The sequence below is a fragment of the Triturus cristatus genome, chromosome 7, assembly GCF_964204655.1.
Source record: "Triturus cristatus chromosome 7, aTriCri1.1, whole genome shotgun sequence".
Lineage (NCBI taxonomy): Eukaryota > Metazoa > Chordata > Amphibia > Caudata > Salamandridae > Triturus > Triturus cristatus.
The window spans coordinates 1,703,984,674-1,704,001,960 of record NC_140590.1 but is presented as its reverse complement, the minus strand read 5'-3'; the positions used below and the strand labels follow the sequence as shown (position 1 = coordinate 1,704,001,960).

Sequence of the window (17,287 nt, the reverse complement as noted above, 5' to 3'; positions counted from 1 at the left end):
ATCCCTCCCTTTTTCTTCATCTATCCCCAATAATACATACGCATTGGACAGTCGTACCGTTCCACCCAATATCTCCTCCAAGAATTTCTCAATATGGCCAAAAAAACTGTTTAAGTACGTGCATGAATAAAAAATATGAAGTATATCAGCCTCATCAGACCCACAACGAAAACATTTCCCATCCTTACCCCCCCATTTAAGCATTTTTACTGGTGTATAATATAAATTGGAAATGGTTTTATAATGTTGTGCACGTAAATTAGCGGCCATAAATAATCTTCCAGCCATTTCAATAGAGGTTTCGATCCGGGTCCCAGCCCGGCCCAGCCGACAGTCCCATTTTGAATTATGAATCTCTAAATCATTACCCATAGTTTTTATTAATAACGAATACAGATATCCAATACGAGAATTCTTCCCCACGGCTTCGATTACTGGATTTGGGTCTATATTCCAGTGATGTTTAAACAAATAGTCCTGAATTTGAAGATATTTTAAAAAATCAGAGCGACGAATTTGAAATTTCTGCACTAACATTTCAAAAGAAAACAAATCCCCATTAGAGTATAAATCTCCAATTCTTTGAACGCCTTTATCTCGCCACTTATCTACTATTCGATCCCCAAATATCAGGGAGAGAAGTTCTAACGCAGACAAGGGAGTATATCCAGATATCTTCCCCATATTATAATATTTTTTGACAGACCTCCATACCTTGAAAGCTGCTATCAATACCTTAAACCGATTCCTCTTGTAATAATTCATATCTACATTGAGAAATAGGCGATTTTTAGCTTCACTGCCCAACAACGTTTGAAAAATAGAAGGAGCTTCTGCTGGGTTTCTCACTTCTATCCCTGTCAGTAGAATATTCATGCGCTGTAGGGTACATACCAAATAATATATAGTAAAATCAGGGACAGCCCAACCCCCTTGTTCGCGCGGTAAAATCATAAATCGCAGAGCTCTGCGCGCTTTCCCCTGTGCCCATACAAATCTGGTACACAGAGATTGTAACCGTGCAAGATTGGCCCGAGGTATCTCCAATGGAACAGCTCTCAAAAAGTAGAGTATTTTAGGTAGGATTAACATTTTAAGGACATTACAGCGCCCAACCATAGATATTCACATCTATCTAACTGTTTCTTTACTTCACTTAAAAGACATGACCAATTAGCCTCAACCAATGAATTTAGACAGGCACATAATTTAATCCCTAAATAAGTCGCTTCGTTCATTACCCTTTGATCCGTGCTTGTTGTTATATTAACGTATAGTATTTGAGTCTTAGCGGCGTTAAGTTTATAACCAGAGACTCCTCCGAATTGTGACGCCAAAAACTCTATTTCTGGCAAGGCTGTAAAAGGATTAGGACTTACAATGGCCAAGTCGTCTGCATAAGCCAGTACCCGATAATGTTCTTGCTGTAGTATCACCGGTTCAATCCTGCTACTGGCTTCCAGCATTTTTATAAATGGATCAATGTATAGCGAAAACAACAAAGGGGAGCAGAGACATCCCTGCCTTGTTCCACGAGTGATATGCACCCAGCTAGACTCTAAACCCATGGTACAGATTCTTGCTATAGGTTGGGAATAAAGCGCTTGCATGGCTTGAATAAAACTAGGCTGGAACCCCCGTCGTTGTAATACTGCCCACAAAAATCCCCAAGCAACCCGGTCAAAAGCCTTTTCAGCATCAAGTAATGTAAGACTGAAGGCATCTACCGTGGTATTAACGATATCCATTAATGTCACCACCCTGTTGATATGGTTAGTCGTCCCTCGCTGAGGGATAAAGCCATGTTGTCTAATAGATACCAACGGGGTTATAACTTTTGCTAACCGGGTTGCGAGGATTTTCGAATAGATCTTACTATCTGTATTTAATAAAGATATAGGACGATAAGAGGCCGGATTTTTCCTCCGGTTTATCTTTTTTTTTAAAGACAATAATACTCGCCTCATCCCATGACTGGGGGGGGGGGGGAGCCCGTCTGTGCCTGTCTGAACGTAGCCAGCATATCATATTTCAAAGAGTCAAAGAAAGTTTTATATATTTCCAGTGGGAGCTTATCCGGCCCAGCAGCCTTTCCCGCAGCCAAGCTATTAATAGCCCGCTCTATCTCCTCCACGGTTATAGGAGTTTCGAGGAGATCAGACTCTTGTTTATTTAAGTTATCACAAAAACGCAGGGCAAGAGCCTCCCCAGCTTGTATATCATACTCTTCACTTTTATATAAAGTCTCATAAAACTCATGAAATACATCCAAAATCCCCGCCTCTGTTTCTACCAGATCCCCACGTGCATTTCTAATTGCTTTGATCTGCTGGGCCGTCTCTTTAGATCTTAATTTCTGAGCAAGGCACCGTCCACTAGCCTCACCGTACTCATAATTCAAGTGTTTTTTTGTCACATATTGTTTAGCCATTTCTGTGCTCCAATGCAAATTAATCTTAGCTTTGCAGCAGGCTACTGCCGTCAAAGTTTCAGTAACATCAAAACCCCGTTGTATATCTATGACAAGTTTTTCTTCAGCACACGTTAGCGCCGCTTATAATCCCTGCAATAAAGTGCGTTGTTGCTTCTGCTTATATAAACCATAGCTAAGCACTTCCCCCCTAAAAGCGGCTTTGAAAGAATCCCAGACACATCCAGTCCCTGCAGTATTCCGGTTGATTTAAAAAAAATGCCTGATCCAGATTTTTATCTTATTTACAAAAGGTGTACCACATAGCAGTTTCCTATCGAATGAGAAAGCACGTGGTCTAGTGCCGACCCTACCGACATTTAGACTTAATACAAGAGGGCTATGATCAGAGGTAACTTGTGGAAACACCTGAAACCCAGCCTCAATCAACATTAGACGTGAAACCAAAAAGTAATCCAACCTCACTAATTTTCAATGAGGGCAGGAATAAAAGGTGTATCCTGGTTCACCTCTTCTCAAAATATCCCAGGCATCCGCCAAACCGTGATCTTCTACTAGTGATTGAAGTGCCTTGAAAACGTTTGTTTTCCTCCCATTATAGCGACAATTATTATCCCTTAAATCCGATGGCTCCAGATGTATATTCAAATCGCCACAAATTAATAGTGGGGAGGGCCACTGGGCAAGCTCAACATTAAGCCCCTCTATTATTAACGCCTCATCAAAATTTGACCCATAAATAGAGCAGACAGTGCACTTCTGTTTCATCTTCCCAATTATACATTCGGCAATAGCCCATCTCCCTTGCTTGTCTGCTAATACCCTACCAGTCTCTTGAATATGATTTCTAGCTAAGATTGCCACACCTCTTATAGTAGTAGACTGCTGTGTACATATCAAGACTTTAAAACCAAGCTCCAAAAGCAACTTTCTCTTAGCCCAAGGAATGTGGGTTTCCTGAAGACACATAAGATCACACTGAAGCATTGCCAATTCCCTTGCCACCTGTTGCCTTTTATTGTAATTATTCAACCCACTGACATTCAGCGAACAGCAGCGAATACCATTAACCAATCCACTACCCATCATCAATTTCCCCAAAATCTATAGTTTTACACGCTGTACTGAGCAGACAATCAAATATCCTACACCCGTTCCCTGCACGATTATGGACCATTATTTTCTTTTTTTTAGCCTCTCCACCCCAACCCTCCTCCACCCAACCCCTGCAGCACCCCCCTCCCTCCACCATCCATCCCACCCTCCATCCCACTAGAGGGGTAAGGACCATGTCCTCAGTGATGGGGAGTGATTGTGAGTGCATCCCGCCATGGCCCACCCAAGAACTGCCACAGCCCCCTTCCACTGCCCTGTTAATATACACACCAACTGGTTACTGGGGCTCAGTCTTAAATAATAGTCTTAAATAATCATAGCAAGTTCACAAAACAAAAAAAGAGAAAGAGAAAAAAACAAAAAAAACCAACAAGGAAAGAGAGGGCCTCCTAAACCTTGATCCTAAAAGTAACCAACTTACAAGATCATTCCCTGTAACTCACTTTTATCTAGACATAGCTACCACGCCCCTTATTCACTGCCCTCTTGGTTTGAGCACACCTGTTTTACAAAAAAGAAAAAAAGAGGCAAAGAGGGTTCTAAGAGCCAAAAAACTCAGTCTTATTTGATCATCCGCAGTTTCAAATTGTTGCCGAAAACTCCTGCGCTTTAATCTCTGACAAAAAATACAATGTCTTTCCTTTATAAATCACTTTCAGCTTGGCAGGGTTTAAAAGAAAAGCTTGCTTCCCCTTGACTTGAAAAGGTGCGATTATTTGCCGTAATTGCCACCTCTGTTGTACAGTCACGTAGCAAAAATCAGGGTGCACAAAGATATCACAACCCTTCCCTTTTCGTGGCCTATCTGGCCTAGCCAAATCATATAATGCTTCACGCAACAGATAATTGTTCAGACATATCAGAATTGCTCTAGGCTTTTCCATAGCTCCCCCTGGCTTCCGTTTCTGCACAAAAGGAAATCTGTGTGCCCTCATAATTTTAACATCCCAATTCCAATCTTTTAAGTGCGGGAAGGCCTCAGTGAGTAATTCAACCACAAATCGTCGAGTGTCTGTCCCCTCTTTGCCTTCCGCAACCCCTAAAACGCGGAGATTATTTCTTCGTGCTCGGTTTTCCAAATCTGTCAACTTCCAGTCAATGTCTTCCCTTGTCTTCTGAAGAATAGTAATCGAGGATTTTTGCTGGAGCAATTGATCCTCAACAACAGATATCCGCTCCTCTGCTTCATGTACCCTAGTTGCTACCTCCGTGCAGGATTTAGCAATACGACGCACAGAGTTTTGTGGCTTGCGCCCCGCCCCCTGAGTCCGGAGCCCTTCAGCTTTAGTTTCTTCCCTATGGACCATTATTACCTTATAGATAGTCGCTAAGGTAATCTCGTCCTCTGGCTCTGAATACACATTTTCACTAGGGGTTACTTGATCAGGTTGAAGACTAGGTGAAATATAAGGACTGATTAGCAACACTCGATTTATCTTTTATTGGTAGGTTCACAGACTCATACATTTTTCGGACAGTTTCATGCAATTCTTGATTCATCATAGAATCTGTAATTAGGACATCTTCTTCTGATTGCAAACTACCATCATCGGCCCAGTCATCGATGTTGCTCCGTTTTTCACTGCCATTAGCATTCTTTGAGGTCATAGAGACATCGGACATAGAGTAGAACTGCCCCCCTGAACCAGCAGACTCCCCATCATTCATTAAGTCTACTACTAACTCCGTATCTTGGTTTTCACAGTGCTGGGATAACGATACATTTGGCCGTAGCCTCAGTCCAGGTGACATTACTTCCACTCCCTCCACTCCATCCAGCTCAACACGCTCAGCTATATCCAAACAATGCTCAGAACTGTCAGTAAGTGGCACTTGAGAAACTGGAGCAACTGTTGCAATACTTACAGCGGTTACATTGTTGTTTGTGGAGACAGGCATGGTTTGCTTCGGGGGCTGCGTATAAGATAAATCCTCAGGAATGGAACGAGGGACAGCTTTTTAAAAAAAATATTTCTGGTACTATACGATCCTTCATAGTGATTGCCTGTTGTTGGCGTCCTCGACTAGGCTGCACTCCTTCAGCCCCGTTTACCGATACTCCTCTCGGTTGTTCGAAGTAAGTTTGACCACCGGTATTACCGGCAATCACCTCCGGGGGTGCCTCCAGCACTCCTCCTCCTGCCCCCTCCATCCTCGTTGTAGCCGCTGTATTGGCCACATTGGCCGCGCCTTTTGCCCTTGCACCCTTTCCCTTCGGGGCCATTAGACCGCCAGACTCAGCAGGCTTCAAGAACAATTTAAAAAAGCTTTTCCGACTTCTTCGGTGCCTGCTCCCACCGACAGCCTCGCCTCCTCTCTCTTCTGCCGCAAGCGAGACGCCACAGCGCCACGGCAGTTACGGGTCTCGACGGGTCTTGATGCCTGAGGCTCTAGCACAGACGCCGGCACACAGCAGCCCCACTCCACTACTCCGGATGCTCACTCCTGTAGCTACATGGAGCGCCACTACGAGCCCACATATGAACACCACTTCTGCGATACTATGCCATACAAAGAAAAGGCTGCCGCTACAGCAGGTATGTCAATTGCTGGTTCTTGGGCGGTTTCCAGCGGGGGCGAACTCACAGCCTCTCACTTGGCCACACCGGCGGCCGCCATCTTGCCTCCCCCTCCCATATTGTGTTCTTTTGTCACTATATTGTTTTGATTATTTTCAACCACAGAAAATTGCAAGAATGGGTAAATATTCTGAAATTGGACACTAGGCATTTTTGTGTTTATTTCATTATAGTTTAATCACAAAGCTCATACGATATCAACATTTGTACTGTGAATATATTATTGATTACTTAACCACAAACATGATACATGTTGTACAACATCATTAAGCATTATCTCTAATGTCAATATCCCCTTGTTGCTATTCATCCCCCCTTACATTCTCTTGCTCTCTCCGTCACTGTCACTATCGCCCTGTCCCTCGCTGGCAATTGCTTTTTCCTGATATCTCTTTTTTGCTCACTCCTCCCTCACTTCTCACTGCCTCTTTCTTATGACCTCTCCCTTACTCCCAATTACTGTATTCCTATTCCTTCCTCAACACCTAGCCCTACATCTCATTTACCAACACTCTTAGTCTTTTTCCCTGTCTCTAGAACCCTCGCTGCCTGTTTCTCTCGATGTCATCCGTGTTCTCTCTGTCTAGCTATCAACCTGAAATACTCTCACACTACTAAGTCACTCAATACCTGTCTCATTTTTCCTCTGTCATCTCTCATTATCTCTTGTCATAGTTCCACTTGGAAGATTTACATTTTCCACCAGTCTTCCTCTCCCCTCACACCCCTATCAGATTATCTCACCAGTACTGCACTGGTAATGGGTAACATGATAATAAGGACTGTACTACAGCAGAGTTGCATATTACTACTGCTCCAAAGGCCCCTTTGGGATTCTTAGTTGTATGAAACTGATCCACCGAGTGAAAACTGCCCATCTCAAATGCTGTTGTTTTTCTAGCAAATAATTTAACCATATGATAAGCCCGATACCATCCACGCTGATCTAAAAAAAAAAAGTGAAAAGCCTTTTTGATAACAACACTTTATTCGTTTTGATTAAAACACAGAAAATTGCAGACCCACGCAGAGGGTTCCAGTTGCTTCATCAGCAGTTGCCCACACTCAGCCCATTCAGTTCCTTGAAGAGCATTTGTGTGCAGTACCCAGTCCCTAGTATGCCCACCATTGCTCCCATATGTTGTGATGCTTATGGGGCATTCTTTGGCTAATTAAAAGGGTTCTTCCAGCTTTGCTGATTGGTCCATGCCCACCATCCATTCCTTCAATGGTGGATCCTATGTTGATTTCCAGTATTTGGCCACATCACTTTTTGCTAGTAATATACCAAGCCCCACCCCTACCAGAGTGCGTCTCTCTTTGGTCACAAGTCCTGGCAGCTCTACTTTGAGGGAGCCTCCAGGTTCATGCCCAGAACCACTGTCAGGATTGTAAATATGGATAGCCAGTATCGTTGTATAATGGGGCACTTCCAAACCATTTGATAGAAATTGCCAACATTCCCCGACATCTAATGCAAGCAAGAATCAGGAGTTTACAGTTTCTCCACATACGCTTGGGCGTGTAGTAGCTGCATGCAGATAATTCAATTGAAAGCGCATAGTTGGGCAGAGATAGCTTGAGTGCGATGCACCATACATGTCTCTCTCTTCTCCACCTCTTCCAAAAGGGCCAGCCACCACTCCCACAGTACTCTCACTGGTGCCACTTAACATGTTGAGTAAATAACCAGTCCTTTGTATGTCTGGGAGATGCCTCCCGTGGTCAGTGGACCCATGAGTATCCAAGCTTCCAGGGGGTTCAAATCCAGGGGATCCGCCAGCGACTCCTGGTATCCTGAGAGTGCATGTCAGAGTTGGAGGTATCAGAAGAATTGTGAGTTGTCGAGGGAGACCTCATTCTGTTTGGAGGGCCTGCAAGCCTTTCATGTGGTCACCCACCCCAGCTCGGAGATGTCAATGTTGTCCCACCCTCTGAAGTCCTCGAGGCGAGCCACCCAATCCAGCTATCTGCCCACCCTTAAGGGGGTTTCCAGGGTCACCCATTGGTCCCACCCAGTCCTGGGCAGCCCCGCTCTCCAAGTCAGTGAAACAGTTTTGGTGATCTCTTGCAGCGAGCTACAGACCAGTGAGCCATATAGCATACCTACAAGACTATAGAGGCCGATCAGTGATAGCTCCATCCTAAAGGCCAAATCCTTCCAACCCCAGAGTTTTAGTACTAGAATGTGCCCTGCCCAGTAGTGCATACAGATGTCAGCCATGGCTAAACGCCTATCATAGTCAGAATTAACACGTTTATCATAGGAGATCCATGGGGGGCTTGTCAGTCCAGAGAAATTTCCGTGCCTGGGAGGTTAAGGCAGCAAACCAGTGGTTGGAGGGGGAGATTAAATTGCTCTGCAGGACGTAAAGAGCCATGGGAGGACCATCATTTTATTGAGGGCCACCCTGCCCAGCACATTGAGAGGCAATTTAGCCCAGCTTTAGAGGTCTGCTTGAATTGTGCGGGTGAGGGTTTGAGACTTAGGCTTCAGACGAGGTCCGGCTCCCAGGTCTTCTGAAATCCCACGAACCGAAAGCTTTGGCGCCAGATTGACATGGTAGTATGCCAAGCCTTGTCATTCCTGTCCCCTCTTAGGGGATTCAAGAGTGATTTGGGTAATTTACTTCAGTACCGATTCCTCCACATGTAAGTCAAGGATGAAGACAAGGAGGGGCCCAGTTTTGGCTGAGTGAGCCATGAACAGGAGGGCATCGTCTGCATACAAAGCTATCCTATCTTCCAGTGCAATACGCCAGTCAAATCCCTTTTCATGGGTGTCACAGCATATCCATGAGGCAAGGGATTTGATAGCCTGGGCGAAGAGGAGCGGGGATGGGGGCACCCATGTCTAGTGACCCAACAAATGGGGAATCTGAGGAATATCATGTCATTTACTTGCACCTGTGGCTAAGCATTCAAGTCTGAGGCATAGGTGCGATACCGGGATCTCAGACCAAGCATGGCCAGCACTTCCCGAAGAGAGTCCAAATCCAGGAAATCAAACGACTTTTCAATGTTGAGAAGCATCAATGCTGTAGCGCACTGTAACTCCTTAAATCGGGCCAGAGCCAGGTGGACTCTACGTACAGAGTGTCAGGTTCTACGGTGGGGATAAAGCCACATTGATCCAGGTGGTCCAGGTGGCTAAGTATGTGCAGCAGGCGCCTAGCCAGCAGTTTGGCATAGAGTTAAATAGTGGGGGATAAAGTTGCATTGGTCCGGGTGGACCAGGCAGCCAAGTACGCATAAAGGCTTTGCATGCTGCCCCAGAGCACCCGATGTGAGTCAACAGTCCTGTGATTAGTATACAGAAAGACCTCCAGGTCAGTCTTCAGCGCCCAGACAGTCTGTTGGTCAGTAAGGAACCAGGTGTTAAGGCACAAGATTTGTCTCTCTCCCTTCCCATTGGTGTTCCCCATCTGAAGGACAACTGGTGCATGATGAGAGGTCCCTGACGAGGATGTGAGATCCTCGTGTGTAAGGGTGGTCAGTGGCAGGCTGCAAAAAGAGGTTTAGGCAAAAGTGGGAGCTGTATGCTGCTGTGGAATGTGTATCCACGTGTAGTAGGATTCCAGACCCACCAGGAGTCACAGAGCCCATGACTTGAGGCCCAGACAACAAGGCCCCTTCCCTCCCTGGGCTCAGCCCCGGGGGCCTTAAGGGAGTTTAGGGGACCCAGTAACCCCCCCCATGATAAACCTGCCAGTTGCAAGAGAGAGTATCAAGTCCCTAAGAGTCCTCAGTGTGGAGCTGGAGAGCTTTGGGGAGCATATATAGTGCCTTTTTCCATTCTTTACAAAACATTTGAAGCCTAGAATGAATAAATGCCATCCACACTGAATTAAAATATCGCAAATGCACTTTACCATTCCAGGCACAGTGTTACGGCTGTGGATCAGTAAAATACAACCCAAGCCAACCTAGAATAAGTAAAAGCAATATTGGATGCTATATGCTTTGCTAGAAAAACAGACCTTTGAAGTAAGCAAAAATAGAACGTCCGATGTTGTGGCTGCTTAACACCTAATACTGAGAACTACCTAGGGCTCCCTATTTGTGCTTAGCATACACACATATTATATATATTTATATATTACACAGTGGCGGTTGCCACTATGTACTTATAGTTAGGTCAGAGTTTTGCGAATAGCCTTGGCTACAATTGGCAAATCTTAACAAAACTTGCAAATAAAAATGTTCATCCACCTCTGCTCCTTCCTGTAAAGTTTCAAGGTGATCTATCGAGCAGGGGCTGAGACAAAGGGGGAGGGAGTGTCCCAAAATGCAATTTACCCATACAGGATTACATCAAATTCGCAGAAAGCTAGATCTTTGCTGAGAAAATATGCTTTTTGAATTTTGATGTAAACCTTTTCAGCTATTTTAAAGCAATTAAGGTTCAAATTAGAGCTATCTAGTGCTGCGGGTCTTCCAAAGAAGTTCTGTGAGAGGCCCGCAAGACAGAATAGCAAATGAAGCATTCTGCTTGACTGGATTTGCAAGAACAAGACCAGTCCCACGGGACCAAGGGCTGTAACTGGCTACTCACAATAAGAAGAGAAATGTTGCGGCTGCCATTACAGGGCTTTATTTTTTAGGTCTCAACTTTTCAGGGCTTCTGGGTCTGCTTCTCTGGGTCCCTTCTAAGGCTCCCAGAAACTCAGGGGCAGCACTTGGGGGCCAGGACTCGCTTCCGCAGAGGCCACAAGTGAGGTACAATTGCTCCTGGTCAGCTGGGCACTCCAGGGAAAAGGACACTTGCAGCTTCTTGTGTCCCTGGAGCCACAGAGGAGGTTAACCAACTGACCCCTAGTGCCCACTTCTTTGTCCTGGGAACAATGGGTAGCAGGTCTAGCCCTTCAGGACTTCTCAGGTATCAGAAAGTTTGGTCCTCTTCCATTTTTGCACAGGTCCAAAAAGTGTTCCGTCCAGGTGTCTTGGGATACCACATTTATGCCTGGCATCAGTTATTGGGTGGGGGTAACTCCTAGGCACTCCTTAACCAACTGAGTTAAAGTTTTCATGGGCATCCCTACCCATGTTTTCAGTAGTTCTATTTATATTACTGCAAGCAGTCTCAAAATGCCATGCATCAGAGAATTTTGAGGATGACAAAAGTCTTCAGCCGCATTAAACTAGGGATCTAATGGTTCTGGATGCATTGAGGAATGCACTATGGTAATCACCGGTGTCCTCTCATATCTAACACTAAAATCCAGTTTGAAGCAGGTACTGTGCCCACAACAAACCCAGAGGCAGATGTCTGGCAGGGCAAAATCAGTGCCCTTCAGCAACCAGTCAGGAAATACACGAGTTGTTCTGCCATTTAGTTCTTACACTTTCAAGTGTACAAAGTGTTACATGTTGCTCAACAGAACTGTCAGGCAGAATTTGACAATATGGTGCCAATAGAATGTCTACAGCCCCCACCCTGCATATTCTATTCAGTTCCAAGGAGTCATCTCTGTCCATTCAGCTCAGCCTTTTGTGTGATCCTGGGAGGCCTGAATGAAGTTTCCACTGCCATTATATTGGATGCCACAATAGGTGCTGCAGTACACAAGTGGCATTTGATGTTCTTTTTTATTTGCTGGTTTCATGAAAATAAATAACATAAGAGACACAAATTGTGTATCATTAAAATACATACATGAGTATTAATATAGATAAAGCATGGCAAGATGAAAATGTACTAGGCACAGCATAGTACACTGATACAGGCATCCCAACATTGATCTCAGTTCCTGTGTTCCAGATAGGCCCCAACCAGCTCCGAGTCACAGGGTGCAATTTCGACATTGGCGTTCTATACTTTTCAAAGGGGATTCTTTTTTAGACAAACAGGCTGCACGCATGGCACTGGAGGTTGCAGGAGGGAGACTAATGACAGCAGAGGTAATTAGAGGTGTGGGGGCCATAGGGGCATTGCCGGTTCAGCTCACCAAGGTCTAGGGGTTTTGAGTGCAGGAGTGCCTTTCAATGTCACAGTCTTCTTACCGGAGCCTGTAGCTATCGGGGGTATCCTCTTTATACGCACTGCAGGAGCTGCCATGGAGATCAGGAGAGGTCAGCCAACGCTGAATACAAGGTCAGGATTGCGGTCGAGACCTCACTCCACAGGTGAGCCACTCAGAGTCGGGCCGTGTGCGTTGGGTGCAGAGTGGGCAGGAGACGCAGATGGGCCCGCTATCCATGGAAGATTGAGTCTTTTTCAAAGGCAGCAGTCCTCCCAGGGTTTTCAGAGGTCGCTGGCTGCAAGACTGGTTGCAGGTTTGCAGAAGCTGGAGTCAAGCGGTAGGGCTGGGGCCAAGATAGTCATCATCTTCAGTCTTCTCGGCAGGGTCGCCTTCTTCCTTATTAGGTCATCACTGATCTAATTTCCAGGTCTGGGGAAGCCACCTAAACACTAAGTTTATGGGGGATTTTAGGAAAGTAGAAGGTAGGGCCAACGGTAACCTTACCTGGGGTGACTACTCCCTCTATTATGCCACCCTGCTGGGAGAGGGGCACAGACCAATCCCTGATTGGAAGGGTCTCCCGTCTTCAAGATGGCCGGGACTGAAAGATGTGCTGCACCTAGCCTCCTCCATCTTAGAGGTGGAGTTGCAGAGGTGGGCACATCTCCTATTCTTCTGAGTTTTCCCACCGTGTTCCCACCCGAAGTGGGGGTGCAAACCAGGAGCTGCACTCTGCTGCTAGCAGCAGAGCTGGGGATCACATTACAGAGGCAGCAGGCTGTTGAAGCTTTCCCTCTTTGAGCACTGGCTCATCCTGAGGGAGGAGATGTGACACCTCTGCCCAAGATGTGCATTGTTTCTGGCCCCAGAGAGAAGGGGCTCTCTACCCAGGAGTTCAGAAACATGTCTGGTGGTGGCTGGCTGCCTACAGCTGGTCTCAGACCACACCAGGTTTAGTAGTTTTTCAGAGGGCACCTCTGCGGTACCCTCCGGGTAGATGGTACGATACAGGCATCAGTGTGGATTTATTGAGAGGAGTAGTTTGGTACCAAACACTCCTGTGTTCAGTGAAGCCATCATGATGCTGTGGAACTCGAGTTGTTGAGGTTCCAGCCCATGTACTCTCTTTGGCTTTCCTGGCACTTACCATACTAATAATGGACCCCAATATTGTAGGGGCATATCTGCTCCTCACCTGTGGTATAATGCACCCTGCCTTAGGTTTTTGAAGCCTGCTAGAGGGGTAACGTACCTATGCCTTCAGGTAGTGCTGGTTAGCATGGCACCCAGGCATGGTACCATGTTAACTTTGTCATATTCTCCCTCACAGGGGCATGCAAGCTGCAAGGGCAGTGGCATGGGTTCCCTTCCAAAACAAGTCAGCGCTTTTTATTGCAAAAACCTAAGCTAATGCGGCCAATGTATTTTGGCACCAAGCCTTCCACCAAACCAGCATGCACCAGTGTTTCTTTGATTAAAAAGAGTCAATTCTCTATCTCAGTTAACAGATAGACTGCAACCCCGTGTCTTCACAAAAGTCTTTATTAGGTCAGCATTTTCACTTTCTCCTTCTTGTTTTGATCACTTTTCTTTTCAATGTAATTCCAAAAAATCAAGTTGGAATTTCTCTAAATTTACATGTTGGTGTGTCATTATTTGACAATTCAGCTTCAATGGGTTAAAAGTTTCTGTGCTTGAATTAAAGTAGCAAAGAAAAACCATTGTGTGCAATATCATACAGTTTTAAGCAGCCACATAATTTGCACTTTACTGGAATATAATTAGGAAGGACATTCTCAGACATCAAAAAAGTATGTAGATCATGTCTATTTGTGTTTTTTCTCTAGAATTTCATCAAACTATGTCCTGTGCCACATTATTTTTTGTTCATCATAGTAATTATCCCTGCCCTTACAACTGGAATGCACACTAACAAAAATGAGATTAACAACATTTGCACGTAATGCACAATATGTGTTATGTATCTCTATATTTACTTAAAGTGCTCTAAAAGATTTCAAGGGTAGTGCATAATTTCAATTCTGCTCATTTTAAAACCCATTGCATAATATAGTAGTGATTGCACATATCACAATATTGATATTAATACCTGCATTTATGTAAATTGAATCATGTTGGGGTACTGTAGGACATGGTAAATGCATTAAATATATGAAAGATAATGAAGAGATCTAAAAATATCCATTACAAATGGGATTTTGGATCTTATCCATAAGAAGTACGAAGACCTAGTGCATATTCCGATGGTTAATGCACATAGTTCACTTGTTATCTAAAAACCATGATAGACTTCAAGTGCATCCTATTAAAGAGTTATTAGAGTGCATTCTAGAATATGAATTAATGTAGAATTGTAAAGTGCTAAAGGGCATCTTAAGTGCATCATAAAATCTAAAACACACGAGGCTCATACTTCATACATGCCAATAGACCCGATTCAGGTAGGAGAATCCCGATTTTGAAGCAAGAAATTGGCTTTATTTTGGAAGTCTCTTGTCTAAAATTGCCTCTGCTTCAAAAAAAAGTCAATGGAGGAGATACTACATTCTCCCTAATATTATTTTTTAAATCTCCACTTTCCTCTTTTAAAATGTTGGCATGTATTATACAAGTATCACATTTCTAAAAATAAATTATATTATTCAACGAGCTCCATTGACTACTCTCACTTGAAAAAGCCATGGAAAATCTTCAACAATATTTTGAACATTCCTATTACACCAGATGATAATATATTCCATTGAGTAGTGCTTAATTAATGTTATGATTGTTAAATATTATTCATATTAGAGTATACAAAAAAGTGATGGATGGAATGCTTGAATTAATCTCAGCTGCTGGAAATTACTCGGGACCGCATCTCAGTCCATCGTTAATTTACACATCGTGCAACCTCAGTTTCAGGGTCAAGGATGGTTTGCATATGTTGGGTCCAATCTAAGGTAGCATGATGTGAAAAATAACGATGGACTGGGATGCGGTCCCGAGTAATTTCCAGCAGCTGAGATTAATTCAAGCAGTCCATGTACAAATAAGTCTGTCCTTAAAAATCTGAGTCAGGATCTGTCTGACCTCATGAATATTGATGAGGCAAGCCACAAACAAATTGTGACTATCTAAGATTTGATACCATCACAGGGATGGTTCCCTCCTGGGGCCCACAAACAACCATGTTTGTGACTGAATTTAAAAAAAGTAAACTTTTTTTTAAAATGCAGCCTGTTTTCCTTAAACTTTAAAGTGAAAAGTGTACCTTTGTTTTAGAGTTTGCATTTTGCACTTTTTATAACAAACACAAATATGAGGATCCCTTTCCATTTGTGAATGGGTTACCACCCCATGTTGGGGGTCAACTCTTTAAATGGTTTTCGACCACTACTTCAGTCCTAAACCATTGAATTGCAGGGATAGGAATTGCTATTTTGGGAAGCTTCCAAATAGCAATTCCTTATCTATTTCTAGGCCCATTTTAGCAGTCAGTAAAAACATACTCCTAAAATGGGTATAGTACTTTGCTACAAGAAATTATTTGATCGCAAACTCCTAATCGGAGTGTTGGCAACAGAAAATCTACTTTTTGCACATGAGCCCATGCTCTCTGTTTGCCAGCTCACAGGGATTCAACTGCTATCCATAAATCACAAAATAGAGAGTGCATGACAATGAGTCTAATGTGTAGGAAATGATCTGTGCCATTTCCCTGTCTCTTAGATTATGCCTGTCCAAGGGCAGGCAATGCCATAAGCCTTCTTTCTTTTGTTACCCACTCATGCAAGAGTGATTTGCACCAGGTCACTAAGAGTACAGTGTTGACACACCAGCGGCACAGTTAACACCATAGCTGTGAAGAGCTAAACTCTACATAATAAACTATTGCAACAAATTAGGTGAATGACCACACAGTATGGCTGGGGCCTATGAGCATGTGTGGGAGCAGGTTACCCAGCATATGATAGTAGATTATGTTAGGTGCTGCGCTATGGATATGTTTACAGAATGTACACTGTTACTAGGTTTGGTGATAAGGATAGGGAATTTTAGGTAGATCAAGGTTTGTGACTGGTGAATGTGCAGCTTTCTTTAGATGTACATTGTCTCAGGACTTTACAGTCTGCTTGAGAGTGTAGACTTCCATGGCAGGTAAGTGCAGTGGCAAAGGTTCAGCAATTTACAGCACTCACCTTCCATCCCCACTACTTACATGACAGAAATGGCCAGTTCCATGCTACTAGGGTTCTGGTCAATGCAATCTGCTGGCGTGGTCACCACCTCAAGAGAAAAGGAATCCTCGCTAAGGATGGGTGGTTTGTTGTAGCGCAGAGTTAGCTGCAGAGCAAAGGAAAAAGCAACAGAGAAATCCAAAGTTCACGTGTGGAGGTCACAAACAGTCAAGGCACACTCCTGTAAACAGAGAGATCTACAGATATTGCAACTCTAGGCACAAAGTTTACATCTCTATCTGACTGTGATGATCAACTTTAGGTTTCTTTTTCGAAAGGAGATACATTTTTCAGAAGTCTATGAATGTAAACACTGTGTCTAGTCTGGACAACAGGTTTGCAAAAGCAGCCAATTTTGAGAATGGTCATTAGGTGTGGCTAGAGACAGCTTTAGCTGATTATTAAAGCTAATGTCATAAAACCAGCATTGGCAAAGCCAACAGGTCTCACTTTTCTCAAACATGCAATGGCAAAAGTAATAGGTCAGTTTTTTTTAGTGAAGAGTAGTGCATGGTGAAGATTGAATGATTTTTTGTGTGATGTTGCCAGCTGTCCTGGAAAGAAAATACCAAAACAATGAAACGTTTGGGCTACAGCTATATGTAAACTGGCAGAAAGGCCACATAGTTGATCAGACTTTATTAGCAGAGTTAAGTTGTACCATCAAACAAGAGTGTTATAAAAATGAGTTCGAAGATGGCGTTTGAGTTGGTGAACTTAAAAGGCATAAACTGAAAAATATATATTTCTTAGTGGATACTTTTGACAAGGGGCCAGTACAGTACTTTCAATGAAGCTGTATGAAGCTTACATGTGTGCACGATTTTACTTTGTGAACAAACAAATTGTAAATTCGACAACATTGTATAATGCCAGTTAAGTAAAAGAAATTAACTTGCAAGGCTCATTAGTAAATAGCCAATGCCTAAGCCTGACATAAAGCCAACCACAGGGCCG

The 17,287-nt window shown here is 43.9% G+C and overlaps 1 protein-coding gene across 1 annotated transcript in view; it reads right to left on the bottom strand.

Annotated features, from left to right (window-relative positions):
* The window catches only part of LOC146812815 (alpha-2-macroglobulin-like protein 1), an 820,867-nt gene that overhangs the window by 84,228 nt on the left and 719,352 nt on the right, over window positions 1–17,287 (bottom strand). Inside the window, exon 31 of the mRNA XM_085615206.1 lies at window positions 16,312–16,436. Coding sequence (XP_085471332.1) covers window positions 16,312–16,436 — 125 coding nt within the window. The remainder of the gene's footprint in view (window positions 1–16,311; window positions 16,437–17,287) is intronic.